Below are 26,445 nucleotides of genomic sequence, written 5' to 3' on the forward strand. Positions count from 1 at the left end.
CAGCATTCTTTAACACTGGCATTTTTTAATTAGTATTCTAGCAGAACCAAAATCCAGTTTTATATTAAGCAAGGTCATAGTGTTCTATGTAAGGTAGGATCTATAATCCAAAGACAGTTTTGTCTTAAGTCCCACAAGTTAGGAGACACATACAAATTAGTAACACCATTCAAGAAGTGTCTGTTCCTATTATATAACCAAATATACCTACACATTCTTCCTTTTCAAAGTGGAATAAAAATATGTCTAATGAAATGGTGTAAGTTATTCTGTTAGCAAATAGTGAAAAAAGTGTCTTAAAACGAGAACAATTCATACAGTGCTTAAATGACAAGGCAGAACCACCATCACGTAGCTTGAATCAAGCTACATCTAAATGTTTTATCATATAGAACCTCTGTTCTTTTTAAATGTTGTGTTGAGAGTCTGGTTTTCTTTCAAAACTCAACTCTTTGGATATCATAAGAATAAAGCGATATTCCAAGAGATATATGAACTGGAGTTCTACTTTCTTATTATTTCTTATTATTCTCCATGATTAAAATATTGTTTTTTCTACTTAAAAAAATTAAGATTGTTTAATTAAACCTAAAAATATATGCAGATAACCTAATTCAGTCCTAATTATCCTTTTTTTCCAAGGCACGGCATGCTAAATCTTCCGTATTTATTAATTAGATTTATTAGTCCTTGTTAGTAACTATTTTTAGAAACCTTTATGGTTTCATGTGAACCATCAATGAGTTTCTGGCCTTGAATTACATTTATCTGCCTGATAAACCAGCAAATTTATCTGCAAATATCAGTATTATTTTCAACTTTTATTTTTGTAATTATTTGCTTAACTGTAGTTTACTGAATAAATCACATCTGACAGGGTTCACACAACACACTTAATCATAAACCATAGATTACATACCATGATGACTGAATTTGCACATAATGAATCCATTATGACTGATTGTGCTTTTGTGAAACAATTTCCCCAAAGCATAAATGTTTAAGGAAAAGGTAAAGGTTCCCCTGCACATGCGTGCTAGTTGTTTCCAACTCTAGGGGCCGGTGCTCATCTCTGTTTCAAAGCCGAAGAGCCAGCGCTTGTCTGAGGACGTCTCCGTGGTCATGTGGCCGGCATGACTAGATGCCAAAGGCGCACGGAACGCTGTTACCTTCCCACCGGAGTGGTCCCTATTTTTCTACTTGCATTTTTACGTGCTTTTGAACTGCTAGGTTGGCAGAAGCTGGGACAAGTAACAGGCGCTCAACTCTGTTACGTGGCACTCGGGATTCGACCCGCCAAACTGCCGACCTTCTGATCGACAAGCTCAGCGTCCTAACCCACTGAGCCACCACGTCCCTTCAGCATAAATGTTTAGTCCATATGAAAAATTTTTAGTATTTTATATTTAAATATATAAAGATATACAATTAGTCAAAATGTAGCACATTTTAGATAGAGTTGTAAAGCACTTGTAAATTTTAACTGGAATGTTTTGTTAGCAGAAACTATTGCATAGTTTTAATGTTGTTAATATCAATGAAACTATGTTTTCAAGTAGAACACTATATTCTTGATATGATGCAAGAGTATTAGAGGAACACCAACTTGATCGTATTTAAACTTTACAAACTATTTTTATGAATCTGTCAAATTTCCTTTTAAGGCAGCTGAGCTACTGGTATCATTTCCTCAGAGAGCAAATCTACAGATTATTTTTTGAGTGTCTGTAATGAATGTATTTTAGAATTTCCTTCTTTAAAAAGATAACTCTTTGTAGCCTACAGAATTTATGGGTTAGTACAACATGAATAGGCAAAATGATTTGAAAGTGAATTGTTCTATAAATCCCGTCTTTCCACGTAATTTTTTCTGTTTTTTAATGTATACTTCTCCATCATTGAGAATTAAGTGACAACAGCATGAATCTGTTTTGACCTGTACTGTACATTGTTTTTTAAATAAACTTCTCTATTTTTTTTTCTTAACAAATAAAATGAAAAGCAATTCTGAAGATGAACTGCTATGAGAAAAAGATAAAGATTTTATTTAGAATTTGTCAAGAAAATGTGCAAAATTGAGTGACAGAAAAATGTATGTCTGAAGTGTCCACTTATCTTTATGTAAATGACCATATTCTTTGATTTTGGGAAAGAAGGAAAGAAGTAAAGAAGAATGAAAGGAAGACTATTCCAAATAAACTGGCTCTCCTGTAAGTGAGCTCTTTTTTGTGTATGTGGAACAGATGATCCAGAATACATCTGCTCTGTGGGAACAAAAACACTTACAACCTAGCTCTCTCTATTAAACACTCTGCTACATACTATTAAACTATTAGTTTTCTGTGCACTGCTGTGAGGGGTTTTGACTTTATAGAAAAAAGGCCTCGTATAAGCAATACTCTTACTTTTAAATGAAAATGGTCTAAGAACTACAAATGACAAATACAGAATTTAATTCACATGGGTCCTTGGAGATATGCAAATATTCAATTAGGGGTTTTCTTAGCTGCAGAAAATTCTAAAGCAAATTTTTTTTTTTTACAAATAGACTTTGTACCAATAATAGCAAATCCTATGAATGATATTCTATAATCAATATTAATTCAGGATCAAGAATAACTCTACCTTATTGAAAATGAGGAAACTAAGGTTTGGGTCCCAGGATGAAATAAAATAATAATCCTTGAAACAAATTTTTATGAAATTCTCAAAGTATGTTTTTATAGTAATGTAAAATTAGCAATTAAACTTTCACCTTACATATTTTTAAAAAATATAACTAGACTGGATTACTTCAGGACATAGTTTACCTTCTTTAGCTTTGGAGTATGCATATTACGGTAATTAATATCTGAATACAAATTTTCATTTATAAAATTCAGCTGAAAGTCAATAAAAGCACATTTATGTATCAATATGAAAGGTTTAAAAATATCACATTATTTCAAATATTGAAACACATTTAAATCAAGGGCTGTGTGTGTCCAAAAGCAAAAGCTGCATTCTTCTTTTGTTAACAACTATGCAAATCTTTGCAAAAAGTGCACATATTAAATGAAACACTTATTTTCCCTATTGATAACCTTTCCTGTATCAATACATTGCTGCCTGTCAGTCATGAAAATAATTGAAAGTAAGATTCCAGAGGCAGGGGTGCTTTGCTTCTGACTAGATCAAGACTTCAGGCAAATTTCCCCTGCCAGTGAAAGCACAGCTTGCCTTAAGTCATGACCTTTGTTAGTGGAAGGGAAGTAGCCTTGAAACAGATCACGAAGCAGATGTTTAATGTCAAACCAGAGTCTAGGGATACATAGGCTACTGAAAATAAAACTCTTTGCCTGTCTGCCTAGTTTCCTAATTCCCTACCATGTGAAATCTGAACTTGCCAACAAATGGCCAGTGCGTTAGGCAGCACAGCAGGCAGAGCGACTGACACAGCTGCATCAAAGAAAGAAAATTGCATATATTTATAACATTTTCATTATCTTCCTTTACAGCTCTTAATTAAGAATGAGACAATGTACTAGTACACTTCCTAAAAGGCAGGAAAGCTTAGTGTTGGTCTCTGATATGAGATAAATTTTAGGAAATAGTTCTCTAAAACCATGATCCTTATTAAGCCAATCCAAGCGCTTCTACTGACAGATACAATGTCCATACAAAACAAAATATGGCAAACATAGATCAACCTTTGCACGTACAGTATCTTGTCAACAATTCAGCATCTTGATCAAGTCTAGAATCATTAATGAAGCTCTGAGAGAAATATAACTGTACAGAGAAGTCTCACTTCCAATACATTTATTGACTCTAGTTGTCATTAATTACAACCAAATGCAAACCTAATGCTTAAGCTGAAATTATGACATGATGAAATCTGAGTTTCAAAAAAAAAAGGCTTGCAGCAATTTGTCCTTATAATACTGCAACATGCATATGTCAGCCAGTATGTGAAGCAGCATTAATTTACTCACACTGGTATTTAATTTCTCTCTATCAGATAATGTGTCATCATTTCATTCATTCACGAAAAAATGAGGCAATTTGTGGAATATTATTTGGTGGTAGATAAAACTTCTCTCAGTCTACTGCCTCAATACTTAGGATAAACCGATTCTTCTCAACTGTGTTCCTTTTCATTTATTGCTTTTTTAAATATACTTCTATATTATAGTTGTAATTGTTGTAAGCTAGTCAGAGTCACATTTTGTGAGATGGGCAGTCAAGTAAATTGGATTAATAAAATAAATACAACTTTTTGTCATATTAGAATATAACAGAAATTTTATATTATTTATAAAATGATATTTGAGAAATAGCCAGCTATAAAATTAAGGAAGTACAGATCACTTGTTTTTATTTTTGCTTTTCATATGAAAAATGTACCAAATAATTCAATTTTTCCCTTTTTTCCTACCATACCACCAGAAATTGCAATCTATACATAAATAACTAAAATTTTGATAATTGCTGGAAAACAATTTAAGCTGGAATATTGTCATAGATTTTCCTAGGCAATACTTTGTTAATTCATGTCTGCTTCAATAAACAAGAGATCCACAAGTTATTTAAAAGAGACTGAAAAGTTTTAGATATAGTTCCTTGTATTTATTTACATTTATACCTCCTTAAAAGAACTTTGTTGCATTTAAACCTGAAGTCTTCTTTTTAATATTTTCACCTGCAACAATGTTTAAAATAGGAAAAGAGATTTCATTTCTATTTACAAAAGAGGGACTTTACTTTTACTATCACTGAATTCATCCACTACCTGATAGTAATAAAGAAGTTAAAAAACCTGTCACTGTATTCTGAAATGCTTGGTGGAAGTGAATCTTCTCAAGGCTTCTACATTTTATTCTGAATAGGAATCTTTTATTGTAAAATCCCGATAACGGACTTAGTAGGTTTCTCTAGGGAATTATACCGCCATGAAAGATTTTTATCATGCCCTTTTCCTGTGAAATATTTCACTGAAAATAATTGGAACTTAATGATCCTTCAGAGAAGTCGCTAGTCAAGGGGAAAAAAAAGAAATAATCCAGAAGAATGTCATATTTAAGACTGCAATTTCATTTTGTAGAATCCTCAGATGTCCAGTGGGAACTGTCAAAGCCATGGATCAATTAATTTTCTAATCTCTTCATAATGAGCTTCTCCCTACCTCCCACTTCTTGTTTGTATCTTCTGTAGCAAGCAGTTTGAACTTTATGGGTTTGTTTTGATCATGGTTTCTCCTTTCTAAAGTTTCCAATGTCTTAAAAAAGACAATCAGTTCTTTTCAAGGAGGAAAGAAAAGTCAAATTAAATTAATAAATTAAGAATGTTAGTAATGCCTACACTTAAAGCAATGAAACAAACATTCCTAAATCTGGTATATGGCAATATGTATTTTGCCGATAGATCCAGAAAGTGTGACGGCCATATTGATAGTTTGCCCTATGTTGCTGTTAAGAATTTTTATATTCATTCTGATTTGTTTCTTTTTAGTCCCACTGGCTCTCTATCTTCTGTCAAAAATACAATATTCCACCTGATTTACCTATAGATTTGCAAAATATTAAATGATTATTCATTACCATTTCAAAACTTGTATAATTTGTGTCTAAAAATGTAAGAATTAAAGCTTGACCAAATTCAACCAAGAATGAGTCCCCTAGGTATCATATTTTACACAATTATATTATATTAGAACAGGCATGTCAAACTCGCGACGTCACGTGATGTCACGTGACGTATCACAACTTTTTCCCCATTGCCAGCAATGGGGTGGGCGCAGTTTCAGTATGATGCATCCGGCCCATGGGCCAGCAGTTTGACATGCCTGTATTAGAGTATGCTTTTTAAGGGAAAAACAATTAATGTAATAACTAAAACCAAAAATAATCCCAACATTTAAAAACATATTAATGTAAATCTCAATTGGGATATAATGGAGATAATTTAAAACTAATTAGTAGTTTTATTATCCTGTTTTTATTTACAGGTAATCTTTGATTAGTGACCATTCACTCAGCAACTATTTCAAGTTACAAGGGTGGTGAATGAGAAAACCTACAGCCAGTTCTTGTAATTGCCCCTCTTTACTCATGTGATTGCAAAGGCATTTGGCAAATGGCTAGCAATTATGGCAGCTACAGTGTCCTGCAATCAGATGGTTGCCAACTGCAATCTACCATCCCAGCTTCTAACAAGCAAAGACAACAAGGAAGCTGGCAGGTAGTCACAAATGGCAATCATGTGACATCACATCTAGCAATTATGCAGGATTCACCCAAAACTTCAACCGGAACTACTAGAGCCTCCATTGTAAGTCAGCACAGTTATTTATTTTATTTATTTTAATCTCATTTATATCCTGCCCTTCTCCGAAGACTCAGGGAGGCTTACAATCTAAGCACAAATTAAATGTGCTTAGCAATAGCCTTCATTCTATGTATATGCCTGCTTATTAGGGCTTTTGCCCCCCCAAGCGGCATTATTACAAAGTCAGCTTATTGCCCCCAACAATCTGGGTCCTCAGTTATGAGGTCACCATTTGCAATCTTCTGCCTGCTTTCCCACTGATTTTGCTTGTTACGCTATACGACCACTTTGCTTAACGATGGAGTTCCTGGTTCCAATTACTGTAATTAACTGAGAGCTAATTGTTCTTTTTTTCTTTGTAATCATGCACATTTATTCCCAAACTAAGGATAAATGGTGGTGATACTAATGTCATGTTCAGAGTTTTACAGCCCACTATAAAGACCATAGTGTACCTCAAGGTTTCATTTCTGACATCCATGTACCCATACATGTATGTAGAGCCATGGTGGCGCAGTGGTTAAAAAGGGTATTGAGGGCTGACTTTGTCCCTGCCAGGAGTTTGCTCCTGACCGGCTCAAGATTGACTCAGCCTTCCATCCTTCCAAGGTCAGTAAAATGCGGGCCCAGATTGTTGGAGCAATATGCTGACTCTGTAAACTGCTTAGAGAATGCTGTAAAACACTATGAAGCAGTATATAAGTCTAAGTGCTATTGCTATGAATGAAAGTGTGATCACATGTGCACATACTCATATAAAACAACATTTTTCAAATTTGGCAAATTTTAAGATATGTGAACTTCAACTCCCAGAATTCTCAGCCATTCTGCTGACTAGAATATTCCAGGAATTAAAGTCCATACATCTTAAGGTTACCAAGTTTGAGACACGTCAATATAAACAATGCCAACAAATTCACATAAGCAGATATAAGCATTAGTGTAACAATCATTTTTGGTATAAAAATGAAACACTAATACAATATCTCATTTTTTCAATGTAAGTGCTGGATACATACAGTAAACATACACAGAAACCTATCACAAACACTTATAGCATGTAAAGGTAGAAATAATTTTTATTGCCTCAAATACATGCTAAAATGGGACAGCAATATACACAGGAACAATTGACTGCTTGAGGTCTGTTAGAAAATGTCCTCCCTAATTCTTTATTGGAAGGCCTTGGGCAAGTTACTATATAATATTCTATATAAAAATGAGATCTTAGCTTTAATATAAATGCCACTAAGGCAAGATTTGAAAGTATTTTTAGATGCCAAACTAGCAGACCAAACCAGGAAATCAACTCCACATGAATGCTACTTTTAATGGCACTGGGTGTAACAGTGGTACTTAAACTGGGGAATAAATAATTTCACAGGATAATGGAGCAATCTCTAATTGCCTGTGAGTCAAGGATGTACTATGGGACTGCCACTGTCAAGACATTTTTGTAAAACAAACAGCTGTTTTGTCTGTGTGTGTGTGTGTTTGTGTGGGGAATAACAGCATCATTCAATAGTGGAAAAAAGGGTAACTGAGTCAAAGAGTTTAAGAACCACTAAATCTTGCAAATCTGATTCTGGTATCATTCCCCTCCTTTATAGCCCATTAAATTAGGGAAGCATATGGTCTGCCTGAGCTACTTCCAAAATTATGCCCTTTTGGACTCAAAAGATGTTTCAGAACTTAAGCATATCTCCATCAAAGTTTTTTTTCATATTCTTTCTTATTTTCTATGCCAGCTTGCTAACAGTATATACACATACAGTATACTGTGTACACACACACACATACATATATATCCAATTGTTTCTTTTTTCATATACCATGCTTGTTCTTTCTTTTCCTTTTTATCCTAGTTTCTGTCTTGACTTTTTAAACAAACAAACAAATACACACACACACACACTTAATGATGTGTAGGTCAGTGTCTCTTCTGAACAAACACAATGCAGGAATGACAAGATGCATCCACTATTATAATTAAAAGTATATTAGTACTATTAAATCTGTCAATATTTTAACCACTCGGAAACTACCCATTTTGTTACTTTGAGACCATTAACCAGAAATTTCTAGTATTCTCTCTCCAAGTTCTTATTGCATTAACTTGATTTTCATGATTTGAGTATATCATTCATTAAGCTTAAATCCACTACTAACTTTTGTGAAATGCTTGCATGCCTATCTATTCTTCCCAGAACAGTAATTCCAATATAAAATGACTTGTTTCACTTTATTCAGGTAAATAGATAATCATCATTTACACTGAAGAGAAGACTTGGAAAGATAGCACCACACATAACATTTATTATTTTGGTACATAAGTAAGGTAGTTACATATTTTGCCAATGACAGAGGAAATCTTTTAAAGCCATTGATTGGTTAACATTTGAATATACTGAATTACATCAGATGCCAATTTAGACTTGCTATCCCTTCAACTAGGTATACCTTATGGATTACACACAATCTTTGGCCCAGAAAGTGAGGGATGCTCTCAAAGACATAAATGCATAATTCAGTATTCCTTCTTTAGCCCTTGATAGAAGAAATAACAATAATTGTTATTGATCTTTTTTTGAAAATGTATTATTCAAACATAACAGGGCCCACCTTTATATTTTTATATTAAAAATGGACTTTGTGTAGAGTATGAATAGAGAGATGAATATGCTAATTTGACTCATAATGTTTTTGTAGAAACTTACTATATTTTCTTATTTTAAATTTTTTTTTAAAAAATATTTTTTAAAAATTTTCAATTTTAAAAGTTAAACATTGTTGCTTGCTCTGATTTAAAATATAAATATCAAATATCATCACAATGGGAAAAAGTGATCATCTGGGTCTTGGTAGCTGCTTAGCCTACCTCATTTATACTACCCATACTTAAGATTTTTTTGGCAGTCCTGTATATATCCCTTGTTACAATTCTTTTCTTAAAACCTGACCTAGTCAAAACAGCTCTCCAAATACAAGATAGCTTCAAATATAGTTATCCTATATGAAATGGGACTTATTCTATCATTCTTCTCTGTGATATTCATAAAAGATAACCCTAATTTCTATAATACATATAATGCTGAATTGCTACATGCATTTCCTATATTTGAATTAATATATGCAGCAGAAAGATGAACACTTATTACATACCAAGTAATCAGCTATAATATAGTTTCTTTAAGTATTTCTTAAAGAAATACTTTGTATTTCTTCACCCTTTGTTAAGCCATTACTGCTTATGCTGCAGGATGCTATTAATTTTTCTTGTAAGATGGACTTTTAAAATATAAGATAAAATGTAAAACAAAACATTCCCCAAAATCAATTACCAATAGAACACATTAACAGTGGAAATCATTTGTTTATCCAGGTGCAAAGGCCAAGAGTTTCTTTTCTGTAATATACTTATGAGATGCAGATTATAAGCAGAGTCCTTTAAATACTTCTGTTTCTAGCGTGTTAATGATACTTGAATTTTTGAACAGCAGGAATTCAAATAATCTCTTTTCAAATTGTTATATGATAGGCATTTAGGGGAAAGGACACTTAAACAATAGAGGCCAGTGCTACTTGGTCTCTATCTTCATTTTCTTACAGAGCTATTTCTTCAGCTGCAAATTATGCAATAGCTTTTAACACTCCCTTTGAGGGTTTTAAGAACACTACTGATATCAAAAACTATTAAACAGTGATGATTGTTCCAGCTTTTCTTTTTCCAAGACTAGTACTTAATTCTTCTAATAACAACTAGCCTTTAATCAGCATACTAAATTAAGAAAAAAATCCCCTTTAAAAGTCACCTTGATTGTCCATTTAATGTTTCATTATCAGTGCTACCCAAAAAAGTCAAACAATGATAAAAATAAACATGCAAATCTACCAAATCCTTCCAATTATTCTGATTTCACTTAGAATATCTAAAGCAACTGTGCTGAGTTCAATATCGAGGTCAAGGTTCCTTGCTTTATTTTAATGGCTCACAGCCATCAACATTATGTTCATGAAGATTAGACCTCCATAAAATACTTAAAAGGATGCCTAATAATAAAAATAAAAGCTACAAGTAGTCCTTGACTTACAACCATTTGTTTAGTGACCATTCAAAATTACAACACTGAAAAAAGTAACTTATGACTGTTTTCACACAACTGTTGTAGCACCCCCCATAGTCACATGATCAAAATTTGGACACTTGGCAACTGGCATGTATTTGTGATGGTTGTAGTGTCTCGAGTCATGTCATCTCCTTTGGCGATTTTCTGACAAGCAAAGTCAATAGGAAGCCAGATTCACTTAACACCTGTGTTTTTAACTTAACAAATGCAGTATTTCACTTAACAGTGGTGGCAAGAAAGGTTGTAAAATGGGCAAAAATCACTTAACAACTGTCTTCCTTATCAATGGAAAAATTGGGCTCAATTGTGGTTGTAAATCGAGAATTACCCGTATTTGTAAAAGAAAAAGTTCCAAAGCTGCTAAGTAGATCTTGTCAAATTCTTTGATTTACTTTTCATTCCTAAAAGTTCATTCCAGTATTCATTTCTCCCAACAGACCGATATGTGAACAGTATGATAAACAATTTTTGTCAGAACAAGATGATAAAACATGGTGAGCAATCATTTGATGGCTCAGGGCTATAATTAACAGGTGTTGTGTGTTGTTGAATACATTGCTAGAACAAGATATTGGATAGGACTAGTATTTGTTTCTAAATTGGGGATAGGTTTTGTGACATCTCTTTGTATTTTAAATACATTAAGCCTTGGTTAACTTCTTCTATAATTTCCTGCCTGAAAATGGCAAGGCACTATACCTCTCTTGTTCTTTAACAGTGATTGGGCTCTCAAGGGGGAGCATTAAAAAGTTAATTTATTCATCTTTGTTCTATAAAATATCCCAAAGAGACCACCTATCAGAAATGATAAAGCATTGTGAAATGTTTCAACATTTAAATAATTGTACAAATGGGAAGATATCTTAAGAAAATCACACTTTTTACAGCACTAAGATGTAAGAGAAGAACATACAAATACTAGGCTAGGTATAAGATGATAGTGGAATTAACAAGATTGTCAGAAAATTCTGAATAGGGCATTTTTGTGATGTGGTTTCAGGAAGGTCTGAGTAACCACTATTTTCTATGGGTCTATAGGACTACTCATCTAACACTTTCCAGAACTGATGAAGATGGACTGTAATGGTACATGAAATACAAATAAGCTTTGGTTCTTCTTCAAATATAATTTAAATATTTAGATCATCAAATATTTAACTTCACTAAATTCAGATTTACAATTGAAAGTAATGAACAATTACTCTTAATTTTGCATTTAAAAAGAACGTGTAAATTTAGTTAAAAAGCATAAAAATTTATACTTTCAAATAATCATCTTGGTGAAATTCTTGACGTGAATGCGAATTCCAGAAAACTACGTGAGGAGCACCCAATTTTTTGAAGTAACATATAGCTTTTAATAACTTTTACGCAAAACCTAATTGTAAGCATTGCAGAATATTTTTAATATCAATGCTAATAATAACAACTTATTGTTTATAAATATGGTGGATTTTGCATTTCATGAAAGCCAGCTATTAAAGGATAAGATCATACTGAAATTCCTCACTATTTTTCAGTGTAATAATTTCAGTAAAATGGTTTGTATATTTATTGAGCTTTTCCTGTTAAAGAAAAGGGGGGCATATATACATTTGTAATGCAGGGTTATTTAATGCAAAGTGTAAAATGCAAAACAAGACCATAGACTTAAAATTAAATATATTAGATGAGTTCTCTTTCTTGTCAGACAGAAAATTAAACAACTATTGTTAACATTCATGTTAAGAAAATACTTAACGTTTAGCTTTTTTCAAAGAAATATATACTTGCATAATGAATAGAGACACGGAGCTTTTCAAAGCCCACTGAGTTGCTGGCATAAACGAGGTAGGTACTACATGAATTAGATTAAAGTGTTTCATAGTCACCTCCACTTTTCAGTTTTATTTCATATTTATTCACAGGATATGAGCCAAAGTTTAATTTTGACATGTCTTCATGTGTAACTCAGGAACTTAGCACTTAAACAATTCAACTATTACTGTTTCAATTTATTTTCATTACTAGTTGGCATGCGGTATGAGTGTATAAATGAGAATGAATGCACACATGCTCATAGTGCTTCTCCTCTGAGACCTGGCTGACATACTATCACTTTGAGTAGATATCAGGTTTTGACATTCCATAAAGATTAATTTTCCTATTATTCATTTCTAAGATATCTAAATTTGAACAAATGATAATCACCCAATAGGTTAACATGGACTCCATGCAGCTAGTTTTTACATAAGCCACTTAAGCTCCGTTGAATAGATAAATAAATAAACAAACAGTATATGCAAATCTTCCAAACACACTTGCTGAAATTTACTGAAAAAATATTAGACATCATATTGGTAAGTTAGATGAAGTGGAGTCTTTGTTAACACATGGGAAAATAATTGAAAATTTGGTCTAAGTCACAATCATTTCTGTGTGCAAATACAAGACTTGTGCTGGACTCCCAGGACAAGACTGTTACTAGATTAGCTCAGGCAATGACGAGTGAGACGACGGCTTCAGCTCAAAGTTTATTAACTCAGCCCGGACGGGGCAGAACGGTACAAACAGCCTTTATATAGGCAACTGTCAAACAGGTTAGCAAATCAGGAACGGGTGATTTCCCGCCGAGGGGGCCGCACCCAATAATCAGCTGGCAGCTTTTGACATTTCCCCAGTGATAGCGCATGCGCCTTTGGGCTGGGGAGTCCTGTCAGCTGGCTGCCCTATCAGCCGGGGGCCCGGGTAGACCTAGCCGGCGTTTTGACAGCTAGCGGCTGTCAGTGGCTGAGGTGTCTGCGCGTGCGCAACTTTGACAGCTTGCGGCTGCTGCCGCTTTGACAGTTCGCGGCTGCTGCTGTTTTGACAGCTCGCGGTTGCTACTGCGCATGCGCGGCTGTTTAGACAGCTGTCAGTGCGGCCACGTGGAGCGGCCTCTTGACAGCTTGGGGATGTTACCGCGCGTGCGCAGCTTTCCTTTGACAGCTGTCAGTGCAGCCACGTGGAGCGGCCTTTGACAGCTGTCATTCTTGTGTGGAATACAATGCAGTTACTCTTGGATATGTTTCTTCCATATGCTCAGGATGTGGGAGAAAGAAGGGATATTGACACACAATGGCTTCAGGTCTTATGGGAACATGCTGTGATAGGGAAATTTTTATTGATTCATTTGATTACAATTTAGATTTATAGAGCAACTCACCACTACCTTTGACTGGTGTACAGATTTTAAAAGATATAAAACTTGAAAATAAAAAATAAGTAATATAAAAGTAAACGTAATGCAAAGAATTCTAACCAAAAAAGAAACTGTACACCAGAAAGGTACATCCTGATCCATCCAGAGCTTGAGGAATAAAATAGATTTTCAGGCTTGAATGGTCAGAAAAGTCTGAACCTTGAACTATAGTCTTGAACATATAAACATGATCTGAACATATCAGTCTGAACTATATGCTATTTCAAGGGGCAGATGCACATCTTATTTCCCATCAGATAATATTGTTTAATGGATGTGACAAAAACCTTTTCAGCTCTTATGCAGAAGGCAGAAACAACCTGTACTTACTTTCCACCTGTCAACATTGACTAAAACCAGTCACAGTTTCCTTTTTTCCTCTAGGATCAACTCTAGGTATTTGCTACGGAGGAAGAAAGCTGCAGCCCTAGAGCCTTGCTTTGCAGAATGTGTATTTCCTCCCCGGTTTTGTTTAACATGATCATGAAACTACCGGATAAAGTATTTTTGTTAGCATGGGGTGAAGTATCAACATAATGCTGATGATATTCACTTGTATATTTATAGTTAACCAGATGATACTGTCAAGGCCTTCCCAGTATCTGGAAGCTGTGGGGGCTTGGATGGGTTAGAAAACACATGTACTCAATCCTAGGAAAAGCCAATAGCTCAAGGCTTAATATTTTCCACTGTTGGTTCTGGAAGGACACTAACTATACTGTGCCACTCAGCACTGGTGTGCAATTTGGGGCTCCTCTTGGAGCCTTTGCTCAATGTACGGTGACAGCTGTAGCCCTGGAAGGCCTTTATATAATTCCATCTTGTGTGCCAACAATGCCCATTCCTGGATCAAAAGGCCCTGCCTTAATAATTCCCTGGTTAGACTACTGCAGTCTTTTAACATCATATGGAAGTGTATTTGATACAAAATGCAGCGGTGCAAATATTTATGGCTTTACCACAGTGTCTCACATAACTATTTTATGAATGTGTCAATTTAAGGTATTGCTTGTCATCTATAAAGTCCTATATGGCACAAAACGTATTTTACTTAATATGTCTGGGTGACATATAATACAGCAACAATTTCACAATCAAAACCACAACACCCAAAATTAAAACAACACTCCTCATTTATTAAAAAAAAACCTTTTTAACAGAGCGCACCTAATGTTTGACCCAATGCTTTGGGGAGAAAAACCAGGTTCCTGTCCACATGCCCTCATAAGATCGGCATGATCCAGGTCGTTTCTTTGAGAACACCTTTTTTGTTGCAAGATCTGCTCTTAGACTAATCCCACTCCCTCATATTGCATTGGCCCAACTGAATTAGCCTTCAAAAAAGTTTTAAAAACTGGGGTTTTCCTGCAGGTACTAGACCAGGATGATAGGTGAGCCTGTTTTCTGAGGAGTATAAAACTGGTGAGCTGTATGATTTTTCATGGGATAGCTGATTAACTTCTTTTTTACTAACACTGTACGGCTTTAATTTGCAATTTTGTTTTGCGTGTTTTATACAATACCTGAAATCACAATGGCATAATCTGGGCAAATGTATAAATATTCTACAGAATTAAATACAAACCACTCTACTATTTGTTTCAACAAAGGTCATCCACAAGTACAATCAGTTGTCTCCATATTATATTCCACCCCAAAACCTGACTCTTGAGTTTAGATAATTTGTTTCTTCCAGAGCTCTCTAGAATTATAGTCCTCGTCAACAATCGCATCCCAGAACAGAAGACTGCAGACTTGATGAAATTTTTCCAAAATCACTGGACATCCTCTTTTAAGGATGATTTTACCACTGCATGACTCTAACTACACATCAACTTCTACACATCTTAACTAATGGATTTAATTAAACAAGGGGCAGATGCACAGTGGCCTGACTAACAGTCAGGAGAATACTGTCTGCTTCCTCAAAAGTTACAAGAGCAACCACCTTCTAGGAAACAGAAATTTTGCCCAGACAAAATTTAACTTAGAGTGGATTCAAACACCTATATATACCAGATACCTAGCATATTCCTCAAATAGACCTGTTATATTCTTGTGACTAATCAGCAGGGAATGGGTCATTTTGAATGAGACCTCTGGCAGGCTATTTGATGATGCAATAAGACAGAAAAATAACATTATTTTCTAGCGTGCATTATTTATTTTTTATTTCATTTTAAAACTTATTAGCTGCCTATTTTACCACATGGTGATTTACTAATGCATGTGTATAGATTCTTTCTTGGTAATTTACTTGGAAATTTGCTCCAACTGTATTTTGTATTTCCTTTAAGCTCAAGAATAGCTCAAAGCTCAATGAGTTAAAAGACAATTCAGCCTTAAGAAGACTGCGGTTGTATTCAATACTGCAGGCTTGGAGCATTGGTGCAAATAAGGTTACGGTTTTTTCACTGATATTATTTAGTGGCACCAAGGGCATTTCAGCATAAAATTTGAAAAACAAAAGAATCTTATAAATCTGAAATGATTCTTTCATTGTTTTTGGCCAGTGTGGTTTCTGTCATCTTAAATGAGTTATGAAGTATTTCCATACTATCTATTTCTATACCATTTGTCTGTACATAGTGTATTTCCATACTGTCATAATATTTCCATACTAAGAACTAATTTAAATGAAAATGAATTTAATAACTATTAAATTTAACAATAATGATATTGCTCAAATAAATTTTTGTTTAAGTAATGGACTGTACTGTTTTATCCAGCTCTGTTCTGAAACTATACAATAGAACAAGAAAATCTTTGAAGGAGAATGATATCAAAAGTTCTTTCTTGTGGGTTTTGTGTATTTTCAGGTCACTTTTTCTGTTTTCACAGTGTTTAAGTGTCTATTTTTACTAAAACAAAAGAAGTCCACTGCATTTGATTCCCACATATGAAAAACAATGCTATAATAATTCTGTTGTAGCAGCATGGGGACAGAGTCGGGAGGGAAACCCTTGTTAATAACTCAAGAGCTCATTTATTTCCTATGGATACAACTAGATATGTACATTCTCCAAACCCATGGTGATTTACAGAATCTAATTAGGCACCTCTTCAGAACATAAAAATGTATCCACTGCAAAGGAGCAAAATCACCCTGGTCTCCTGATTTATAAGTGTTAAATCTCCGTATACTCACAGATGTAGAAATATTCCCGGCCTGGCCTGAATTCAAATCCTAATGAGAAGGGAGTAAAGAGTTGGAATTTTTCTGAGAACTTCAATGGTCCATTGGGAGAATGAGGTCGGTTGCACTCCCATCTCTTGAATCCTTTGGAGGTATGATCACAGGAGCTGTAGCCATCAAAGTTCACCATGTAAAGTATATACCGTTCAGTCTTATCTTCTGGCACAGAATCCTCATAATGAGGACAGAATACATCCAAATAGTCATTGATGCAGACATCAATATGATAATCTCCTCGCTGGAATCTAAAAATAAAATCAAGAAAAAAACAACTCAGATTTTTCTAAAATATATATTACATCTTGACCATATAAAACTTTTTTTCCTACAGACAACTTAAGTCATAATTTGATCAGTTGTTTTGAATTAACTGTCCTTTAAAAAACACAGTCAGATCCTTCATCCTTATACAGTTGCTTCTAAATCCGTACAATAATTTATTTCCCCAATCTGTTTACTTCAGAAGTGAATCTTTGGTTCTATAAGGTTTTGTTTTAATTAAACATGGATTAGGGTTGGAATATATGTAAAGTATATTTCGAGTAAAGTATATGCCAACAAATGGGGATGTATTTTTTTGTATCACAACCCAAGCTAATTGCAAGAACATGCATTTGCTACAACACTCACTCATCTTGACTTTCTCCTTACAGCTGGCAAGAGTTAAGATCCAAGAAAACTCTGGTATGCCTTTGAAATATTTTTTTAAAAAAGCAATATAATTCCATTGCCAAGTACAGAGGAGAGATACTGCTGTTCAGATAAAAGAGTTCCAGGCTATGAATTATCAGCACTCACCTGACAGTTTGGAATGAGAGCCAGATGAGAAAGGTAGTACAAGGCACTTTTACCAGTGCACTTTTGTTATCAGCAGCAGTATTAGTTGCAACAATTGTAAGGCTGGTTTTGCTGTCATTATAATGGTGCTTGGGTAAAGCTAAAACAATTCATTTCAAACTCTTAGTGGTATGGTATACTGCAGGTTGAATTTGTAAATGGATCAAGAAATTCTTTTAACATACAAATTGCACATGAATCTAACTTGGTAATATGGTAATTATTTGCATATGAACATGGGGAGTCATTAAAAATTAAGGTGACATATTCTTGGAATATTTATCAAATTTATCAAGCACATCTAAAAACTAGACAACGCACTGAAATACACTAATCAAATGTAAACACAATTAGCCAAGAGATTATGATTGTGCCACATAGTCCATATTTTACCTACAATACAGAAGCTATTTTGTTTTCTATAATAACGAGTATATAAGAGGCATATTATGGTATTCTATTTTTCTGAAAAGGAGATTATTTGAAAGTCATATATTGCACATACCATGGATGGCATATAAATAGAGAAAATATAGATATAATTTATTTATCTTTGGCCGACACAATTCTTCTCACTCTCTATATACTGGTCATCACTGCTATATCATTATCTGTGGCTTCTATTCCTTGACAGCAGGCTATCTGTCAAGTGCACAGAGAGTAATAAAGACAATGTGACATATTTAACTATAATGATCCTTGTCACCTGAGGCATATAGTTTAAGTACCTAATGGATCTGAAATCTGCCAACTGGATCCTTCTATTTAATTTGAGAAGAAAAGCAATAATAATACAGCCTTCTCCAAGGATATATGCAGAGAAACCTATTCAACCTTTATCATTATTTTGCTTTTGAAAAAACAGGTTTTAACAACAGTTGCTTGTGGTACAGAAAGAAAGTCGAGATAAACTCTAATTCTGTCGAGGTACACTAATATATGGATTTATTTTGTCTTAAATATTAATGCAAATTAGACATAAGAGTTTTTCATCACTGTAACTCCCAGTATCACTTACTTCTCTTTCTCTCTTTCAAAAAAAAGTAGTTCAGATAATCTTTCTGCCCTACTTTATGGTTGTGTATAAACCATTTCTTATTAATTCTCTTTCTCAAATATTGCCATTTGTTTTTGTGAGTCCTCAACTTATGACTACAATTGGGATGGCAGGTTCCATTGCTAAGTGATGCAGTAGTTAATGAGCCATCAATTGACTGCATCTAATTTTAGAAAACTTTTTGCCATGGACATTACGTGAATCCAGCTTCCTGCATTGACTTTGCTTGTTGGAAGCCAGCTGAGAAGGTCACAAATTGCAATTACACGACCCCAGGGCATGGCAGACATCATAAATACACACTAGTTTGTAAGCAACCAAATTGCAGTAGATGTTCCAGCAGTTGTATGTGCAAAGACCAGTTCTAAGTCACTTTTTATAGGTCTGTTGCAACTCTGAATTGTCACTAAATGAATGGTTGTAAGTCAAGGACTATGGGTAATTCTCTACTTACAACCATTCATTTAATGGCACTGAAAAAGTGACCTATCATTATTTTTCACACTTATAACTGTAGCAGCATCCCCATGGTCACGTGATCAAAATTTGGATGCTTGGCAGCCAGTTCATATTTATGACGGTTGTAGTGTCCTGGAGTCATGTGATCACCTTTTGCAACCTTCTGACAAGCAAAGGCAATAGGGAAGCCAGATTCACTTAACAACCATGTTACTAACTGCAGTGATTCACTTAACAACTGTAGCAAGGAAAGTCCTAAAATGGAGCAAAACTCACTTAACAACTGTTTTGCTTAACAGCAGAAATTTTGGACTCAATTGTGGTCATAGGTACTGTGTGCTGTTCTGTTCCCAGTGGTTCTATTTTACAAATTAGACAAAAAAGCCTCTCTTTTTTTGAAAGATATAGTAAATGCTTAACTCTTGTTCTCTGCCCTCATCTCATCTGGGGACACTCACACAAAGACAGGCAGGTGCTTTTTTTTTATAATATTCCCATCTTGACAGTAAGGTCTCATACCATAACCTGTTTTGATCTTTAAGCAATAGACCTCAACACAGCTCTCCAATAACTCTCTATAAAAGTGTTACGTGAAATCAGTTGCTTTGATGCACATTCTATTATTCTCTACTTCATACAGCAAAGCATCTCAGACTACTTTACAAAAAAAAACAGCTAAAAATATAACACCATAGTAAATAAGAGTCAACAAAAATAAACCATATTCATTAAAAAAGTAATGGTTGAAAAAATATTTAACATTCATTCTAGGGATGACTGGATAAAAAAGTATATTTTCAGTGAGCTTCTTAAAGCTATTGTAGCAGGCCCTCCTCTTTTATGAGCACAAGCACCACCCTGCCACAAGCATCTGCCAGATGGAAGAAGGCAATTCTTGCCACATGTGGTAGTATCTCTCCTCATTCCCCTTCCCCTTTCAACACCGATTTATCTCTGTCACTGACCACATTTATAACAGTGAAGGTCTAACAGTTCTTCTGATTCCCCATCTTGTACGTCATAACCGAAAACCAGGACCTTGCTTGGTAACTAAATGGAAGCCAGCATAGTTCAGCAATTCAGCTGCTGCATTCTACACCAGGTGAACTTGGACTAAGTGCTAATGTGGTCCCACACAGAATGTATTAGTAGCTAGGTTGTCCTTTTATTCCAAGGATATAACTGGAATACAAAGTGAAGGTTGATGCTCCTAGGTATGAAACTCATAGTGCAGTGACAGTGATGACATTATTCCCCCTCCCCCAAATTAAAGGTAAGGTAAAGGTTCCCCCGCACATGCGTGCTAGTCGTTTCCGACTCTAGGGGCCGGTGCTCATCTCCGTTTCAAAGCCGAAGAGCCAGCGCTTGTCCAAGGACGTCTCCGTGGTCATGTGGCCGGCATGACTAGACGCCAAAGGCGCACGGAACGCTGTTACCTTCCCACCGTAGTGGTCCCTATTTTTCTACTTGTATTTTTTACGTGCTTTCGAACTGCTAGGTTGGCAGAAGCTGGGATGAGTAACAGGCGCTCACTCTGCTACGCGGCACTCGGGATTCGACCCGCCAAACTGCCGACCTTCTGATCGACAAGCTCAGTGTCCTAACCCACTGAGCCACCGCGTCCCCCAAATTAGGTACCTGTTATTTCTTAGACCAACATCATGTAAAAATCTCAATGACTGATTCTCAAAATCTCAATGACTGAATGCATGAACTCTCACCCCTACTACTCCAGTTTACCCTATCAGGATTCAGTATCACTTTATTAATTCTCAAAACCCCATCGTTGCACCCAGATACTGGTTCAGCATATTCACACACTAGTGACACCAATTTTTAAACTGTAACACTGGGTACAAGAGTACTGTATGGCAGGCATAGGTTTATCATAAAAATGTGAACTGTTATACAGACATGTGTACACTAAATTACTAATATATTTGAAAACATTCCTAAAGAACTGTGCAAGTAAATTAAAAACAAAACAATCTGCATTACCTCTTCCAAACTAGTATGTATGCAAAATCAGTATTGTGTGCCTTTTTTCATAACTGTATAGTACTTCTGATGTAAAGGCAAATCAGGACTTTAATTATATTGGCTGAATATTCAAGAGGGGATTTCTTTAACTATTCAGAATGTTGCAACATTTTGTGTCTATTAATCCCTTTCATATTATTCTCTTTAAAAAAAGAAATGCCATAAAATTGTGGCATTCAAAAAAGTGTAACAAGACAGTAAGTGTTCATTATCACATAGCTGGGGGAAAAATACTATAGCTCCTGCTTGCAGCTTTTCCATACAAATCAAATATATCTGAATCACCTTTGCATTTTAAAATTCAACGCTTAGAATTTCTAATTGAAAGGAGCATCCCCTATTTTCCACTTTCGTAGCAGATTTTCTCCTTCTGCAGATAATCTGCATTATAGACAAGAACCTAATTTAACTCATTGGCACATAGGTATTCAAACCACCGCAATGAGCTGATGTTCACTATCTGTGAGAATAAAATAGGGGGAAAATAACAGTCAAAGATAGATTTGAAAGTTCCATAGATAGATAACAGTGTTTTAAACCCACATAGATCAACTTATTTAGGATGACAGAAGATTTAATAACTAAAATGCTACACTGCAGATACAAAACAACTATATTTTTATTTATTAGACATATACACACAGGTCTGTGCATTGGATAAAATTGTAAAATTACAAGTTGATGAAAAACAGTGGTGTCCAGAGTACGGAAGAAGTTAACTGCAATAGCAGCTTTGCATGATATCCTGGTATCATTTCTAATGTGACCAAATTATTAAAAAAGTGAAATATTATTATTCCTAAATTATAATTTTCTTAGAGCCACTAGTACTGTGATGCAAAAATCTGGATGATCACTAGAGAGCAGAAAAGATTCATTACTATATATTTTGTTGCCCTCTAGTGGCTGTCTGTACTTTTTCCAGCCTACAACTAAATAGGCCTTACTTTAATGTATAAATCAACATTTAACCACTCATAAATAATTCCTAGTGATACAGTATAGTACTTGCAGAGTTCATGAATTCAAAGTCACCAACCAACCAATATGCACAGTAAAATATTATCCAAACTGAATTCTGGACTTAAATCATCCTTATTCTGAATCATTAATTAATTTGCATTAATTAGATTTCCCGCCTCACTATTCTTTCTTACGTAATTACTCACCAGATACTATTGAAATATAAAATTATTTACAGTCATTGCAAAAATAGTGCTTGGTTCCATCTGAAAGTTAAATTATGCTAAATCATTATTCAGAAATAGCTATTAATTGTTTTATGCTTTTTTCAAATTTGTATGCTCTTTTCCTCAAATTTATGTTTGAAGCCATGCCTACCCCATTGCTGGCAATGCAAAAAGAATCACGATATGTCATGACACGTCACGTGACATGGCAAGTTTGACACCCATGATATAGAAGAAGAAAAATGTATTGTATAAGAGCTTAGCTTTACTTGGAAATCAAGCAGACTAAAGCAATTAATTTAAGATAGGAAGAGCCTGGATCTTTAGGTTTTCTTGTTTAAGTTTAACAACATGCAGAAAAGTACTTCTGCAAGTAAAATAAAATGGCACATTGTGAAAATAATAATGATATAACAATCATGCTCAAACCTGGAAAGCAATGTCTAAGACAGGGGAAAATGTCTTCCTTTTGTCATTAAACCCTCAGTATTCAATTACTATTTATTTGGATAATTAAACTTAGGGAAAGAATGTCAGGCTAATTGCCAGATTATGATAATTACCTGTCTCTGTTATGCTGCAGCTGATCAAAATAAAATACAGTCCAGACATAGAGATGTACCTGCTCTGTAATCGTTAGGCTTCTATAAGAAGCCAAGATATATTTTTGTTGATCATTACAAATCAGGCAACGAAGCTTATTACTGTAACTTCTCTGACTTTTTTCTGTCACTCACTCTGTTGGAACAAAACTCCCAAAGGTCACTCCTAATCTGTTGCTCTGATTGGCCAACTGCCATCACTATTATACAGCTGAGTAGAATCAGGTCCCTCCAAGAGTTGATAGAACGTGGCATTGCTGTCTCTTAATAGACTAAAATAAGTGGATTACGCTTGCATAGAATCTTCCTTCTTATTTTTAATTTATACCAAAAAGCCATGGATTTAACATCAAGCTCTTCTACAGAATGCTTCATAGATCTGAATGGACAAGCCACAGCTATGGAAGAAAAATGTAGCAATAACTTATTTCACAAATCTTCATCTTTAGATATACTTGAAACAAAGATATATTTTCATATTACTAAAACTTTAAAATAAAGCAAAAAATCAAGAACACAAAACAAGCACACACATTAAAACATATGGCACAGTTTAGCTTAATTTTCCCCAAATTTGACATCCTATAGATAGATTAGCAGTATGATTAGATATTGTAGTGTTTTAAGATAACTACTAACAGGCTGATATGAGAACATGTTGCCTGAGCAATGGCTCGTCCTTTCGAGACCAGTGAGATAATGAAAGCATTTTGGAGCTTTTGGTGGTCTCTGAGCTTGGTTGTTTGGTTTCATTACATGACTAGGTAGCATAACCAGTGCTAGAGAATATGGGATTTGTTCCCTCTTTATATGTAGTAGCCACACTACCAATGTTGGTGGACTCTGGTGTTTCTCGTTGGTAGTTCCTTGATTAGGGTATTGTTTTATGCCTTATTGTATTAGTTAAGATAACTGCTAACAGGCTGATATGAGAATATGCTGCCTGAGCAATGGCTCCGTCCTTTTGAGACCAGCGAGATAATGAAAGCATTTTGGAGTTCTTGGTGGTCTCTGAGCTTGGTTTTGTTTGGTTTCATTACTTTAATAAAAATTTGTTTCATAAAGGTTATTTGTGGAACATCTAGTATACAGTTTTTAAAAAGTTCACCAAGCAGGTAGTATGAATTTGACCTCCGATTAAACCACGTGTTAACAAAATGCGCCACTTCCTGCCTCACATATGGTCCTGCTGGTTGACACCATTTATCACACCCTACTTTGACAAAGGGACGCGGTGGCTCAGTGGGTTAGGACGCTGAGCTTGTCGATCAGAAGGTCGGCAGTTTGGCGGGTCGAATCCCGAGTGCCGCGTAACAGAGTGAGCGCCTGTTACTTGTCCCAGCTTCTGCCAACCTAGCAGTTCGAAAGCACGTAAAAATGCAAGTAGAAAAATAGGGACCACCACGGTGGGAAGGTAACAGCGTTCCGTGCGCCTTTGGCGTCTAGTCATGCTGGCCACATGACCACGGAGACGTCCTCGGACAAGCGCTGGCTCTTTGGCTTTGAAATGGAGATGAGCACTGGCCCCTAGAGTCGGAAACGACTAGCATGCATGTGCGGGGGAACCTTTACCTTTACTTTGACAAAACCTTTCAGCTATTTAAGGAATTGGTTGGAAGAAAAAAACCCTAAGAAATAGGAACAATTTATACATCTCAATCCAAAAAGCAGCTTAGTTTGAACAGAAAAACAAATCAGTACTTAACTGCCAAATTCTAAAACACCAAGATATATCTCCATCAGAATCTTGTAACTTAATGGACAATTTGCAGTCTGAGATGGCATGCAAAATGTAAACCAGAGCATAAAGCTCAACATAATGGTTTTAAGACCATATCTGCACGCTGTCACTTTTCAAAAATGTAGATCTATTTCTTAAATTATAAAGGCTGTGATTTTTATACAGTGGTCTCTTGCATTATAGCTTACACTAAGAAAAAGAAGCAAACGTACAAAAATAGAACAGTCATAAAACTACTTAGCATTTTCATAAAATACACAAACATCAACATCATTTGCCATTTATAAATCCAGCCTTTTTAGTGTCACTTAATTTAATATTGCAACTTCTTTATTCTTTTAATGTTTCCTCTTATTACTTTCTTTTCATTTTGATAAAACTAAACTTTGGAATAGAATGCATACGCTAGACAGCCATCCTTTAGAGGAAGTATACATAAATTTCTTCCTGTGGAAATTCTTGCTCCAATGTTAAGAATAGCATGCTTGTCTAGGATGTGGAATTTCAAGAATCTTCAAAATAATATAGAAAGAGGGCAATATTCATGCTGTGCAACATGTCACAGCACCAAGTCCAGAGTAGAGACTCTTATCCTCAAATTCTCAAAATGACTCCACAGTTTTAATCCCTGAAGTAGGATCTTCCATCTAGCAGTATTGATTTTCCATTGCTGTAGGCATTTAACTTTGCAAGTAGTAAGGAAAGAAAAGGTGTGGGCAATTGTACAAGAAAAGTTCTTACTCTGTCAAAGGCATCAATTAAACTTATCAACTGAACTTTATACTGAATCTCATAAACTGCAGGTATCTCTTCCCAGCAGCTATTAAAGTCAGCCAGGGATCTTTAGTCTGTCACCAGTTGATATAAGGGTAACAGTCCAAATTGTATCAGCTTCTTTGACCACATAATTTATAGATATTGAAATACTTCCTTAATCATTACCCCTAATTGTTACATTTGGTGTCCAATTCACAAAATTGACTCAATATAAAGGACAATGGCAAAACTCTGGATAATATTAATCTGTTTCATGGTGATGTCACTGTTTCATATTCTTTTTTCTTCCAGTTTAGGCCATATAGAAAATATTACACAGATTTAATCTGTCTCTTCTCTAATTTACTGTAAATTTTTGTAAATTTTTAAAGCCAGAGACTCCCAAATTAATGTCTAACACATTCTAGAACATGCAGTTTTAAGGTACAATAATGTATAAATAAGGGATGCGGTGGCTCAGTGGGTTAGGACGCTGAGCTTGTCGATCAGAAGGTCGGCAGTTTGGCGGCTTGAATCCCAAGTGCCGTGTAGCAGAGTGAGCGCCTGTTACTCATCCCAGCTTTTGCCAACCTAGCAGTTCGAAAGCACGTAAAAATGCAAGTAGAAAAATAGGGAGCACTACGGTGAGAAGGTAACAGCGTTCCGTGTGCCTTTGGCATCTAGTCATGCCGGCCACATGACCACGGAGACGTCCTTGGACAAATGCACTGAGCACTGGCCCCTAGAGTCGGAAACGACTAGCATGCATGTGCGGGGGAACCTTTACCTAATGTATAAATTAATGCATCAGCTTTGAAAAGATTTGATTTTCAGATTTGCAAAGCTGATATTCTAGCAAGGAATTAAAGGCAGAAGAGGCTATTTGATTTGGTAATATTCTGGGAAATAGTATT

General features: G+C 35.2%; 1 protein-coding gene across 2 annotated transcripts in view; it reads right to left on the reverse strand.

Moving 5' to 3' along the window:
* The window catches only part of EFNA5 (ephrin A5), a gene marked incomplete at both ends in the record, with an annotated part of 189,850 nt that overhangs the window by 16,190 nt on the left and 147,215 nt on the right, over positions 1 to 26,445 (reverse strand). For both annotated transcript variants that reach the window (XM_081315581.1, XM_081315580.1), the window contains one exon: positions 16,802 to 17,094. In XM_081315581.1, coding sequence (XP_081171707.1) covers positions 16,802 to 17,094 — 293 coding nt within the window. The remainder of the gene's footprint in view (positions 1 to 16,801; positions 17,095 to 26,445) is intronic.

The sequence above is a fragment of the Vipera berus genome, assembly GCF_964194415.1.
Source record: "Vipera berus genome assembly, chromosome: 2".
Lineage (NCBI taxonomy): Eukaryota > Metazoa > Chordata > Lepidosauria > Squamata > Viperidae > Vipera > Vipera berus.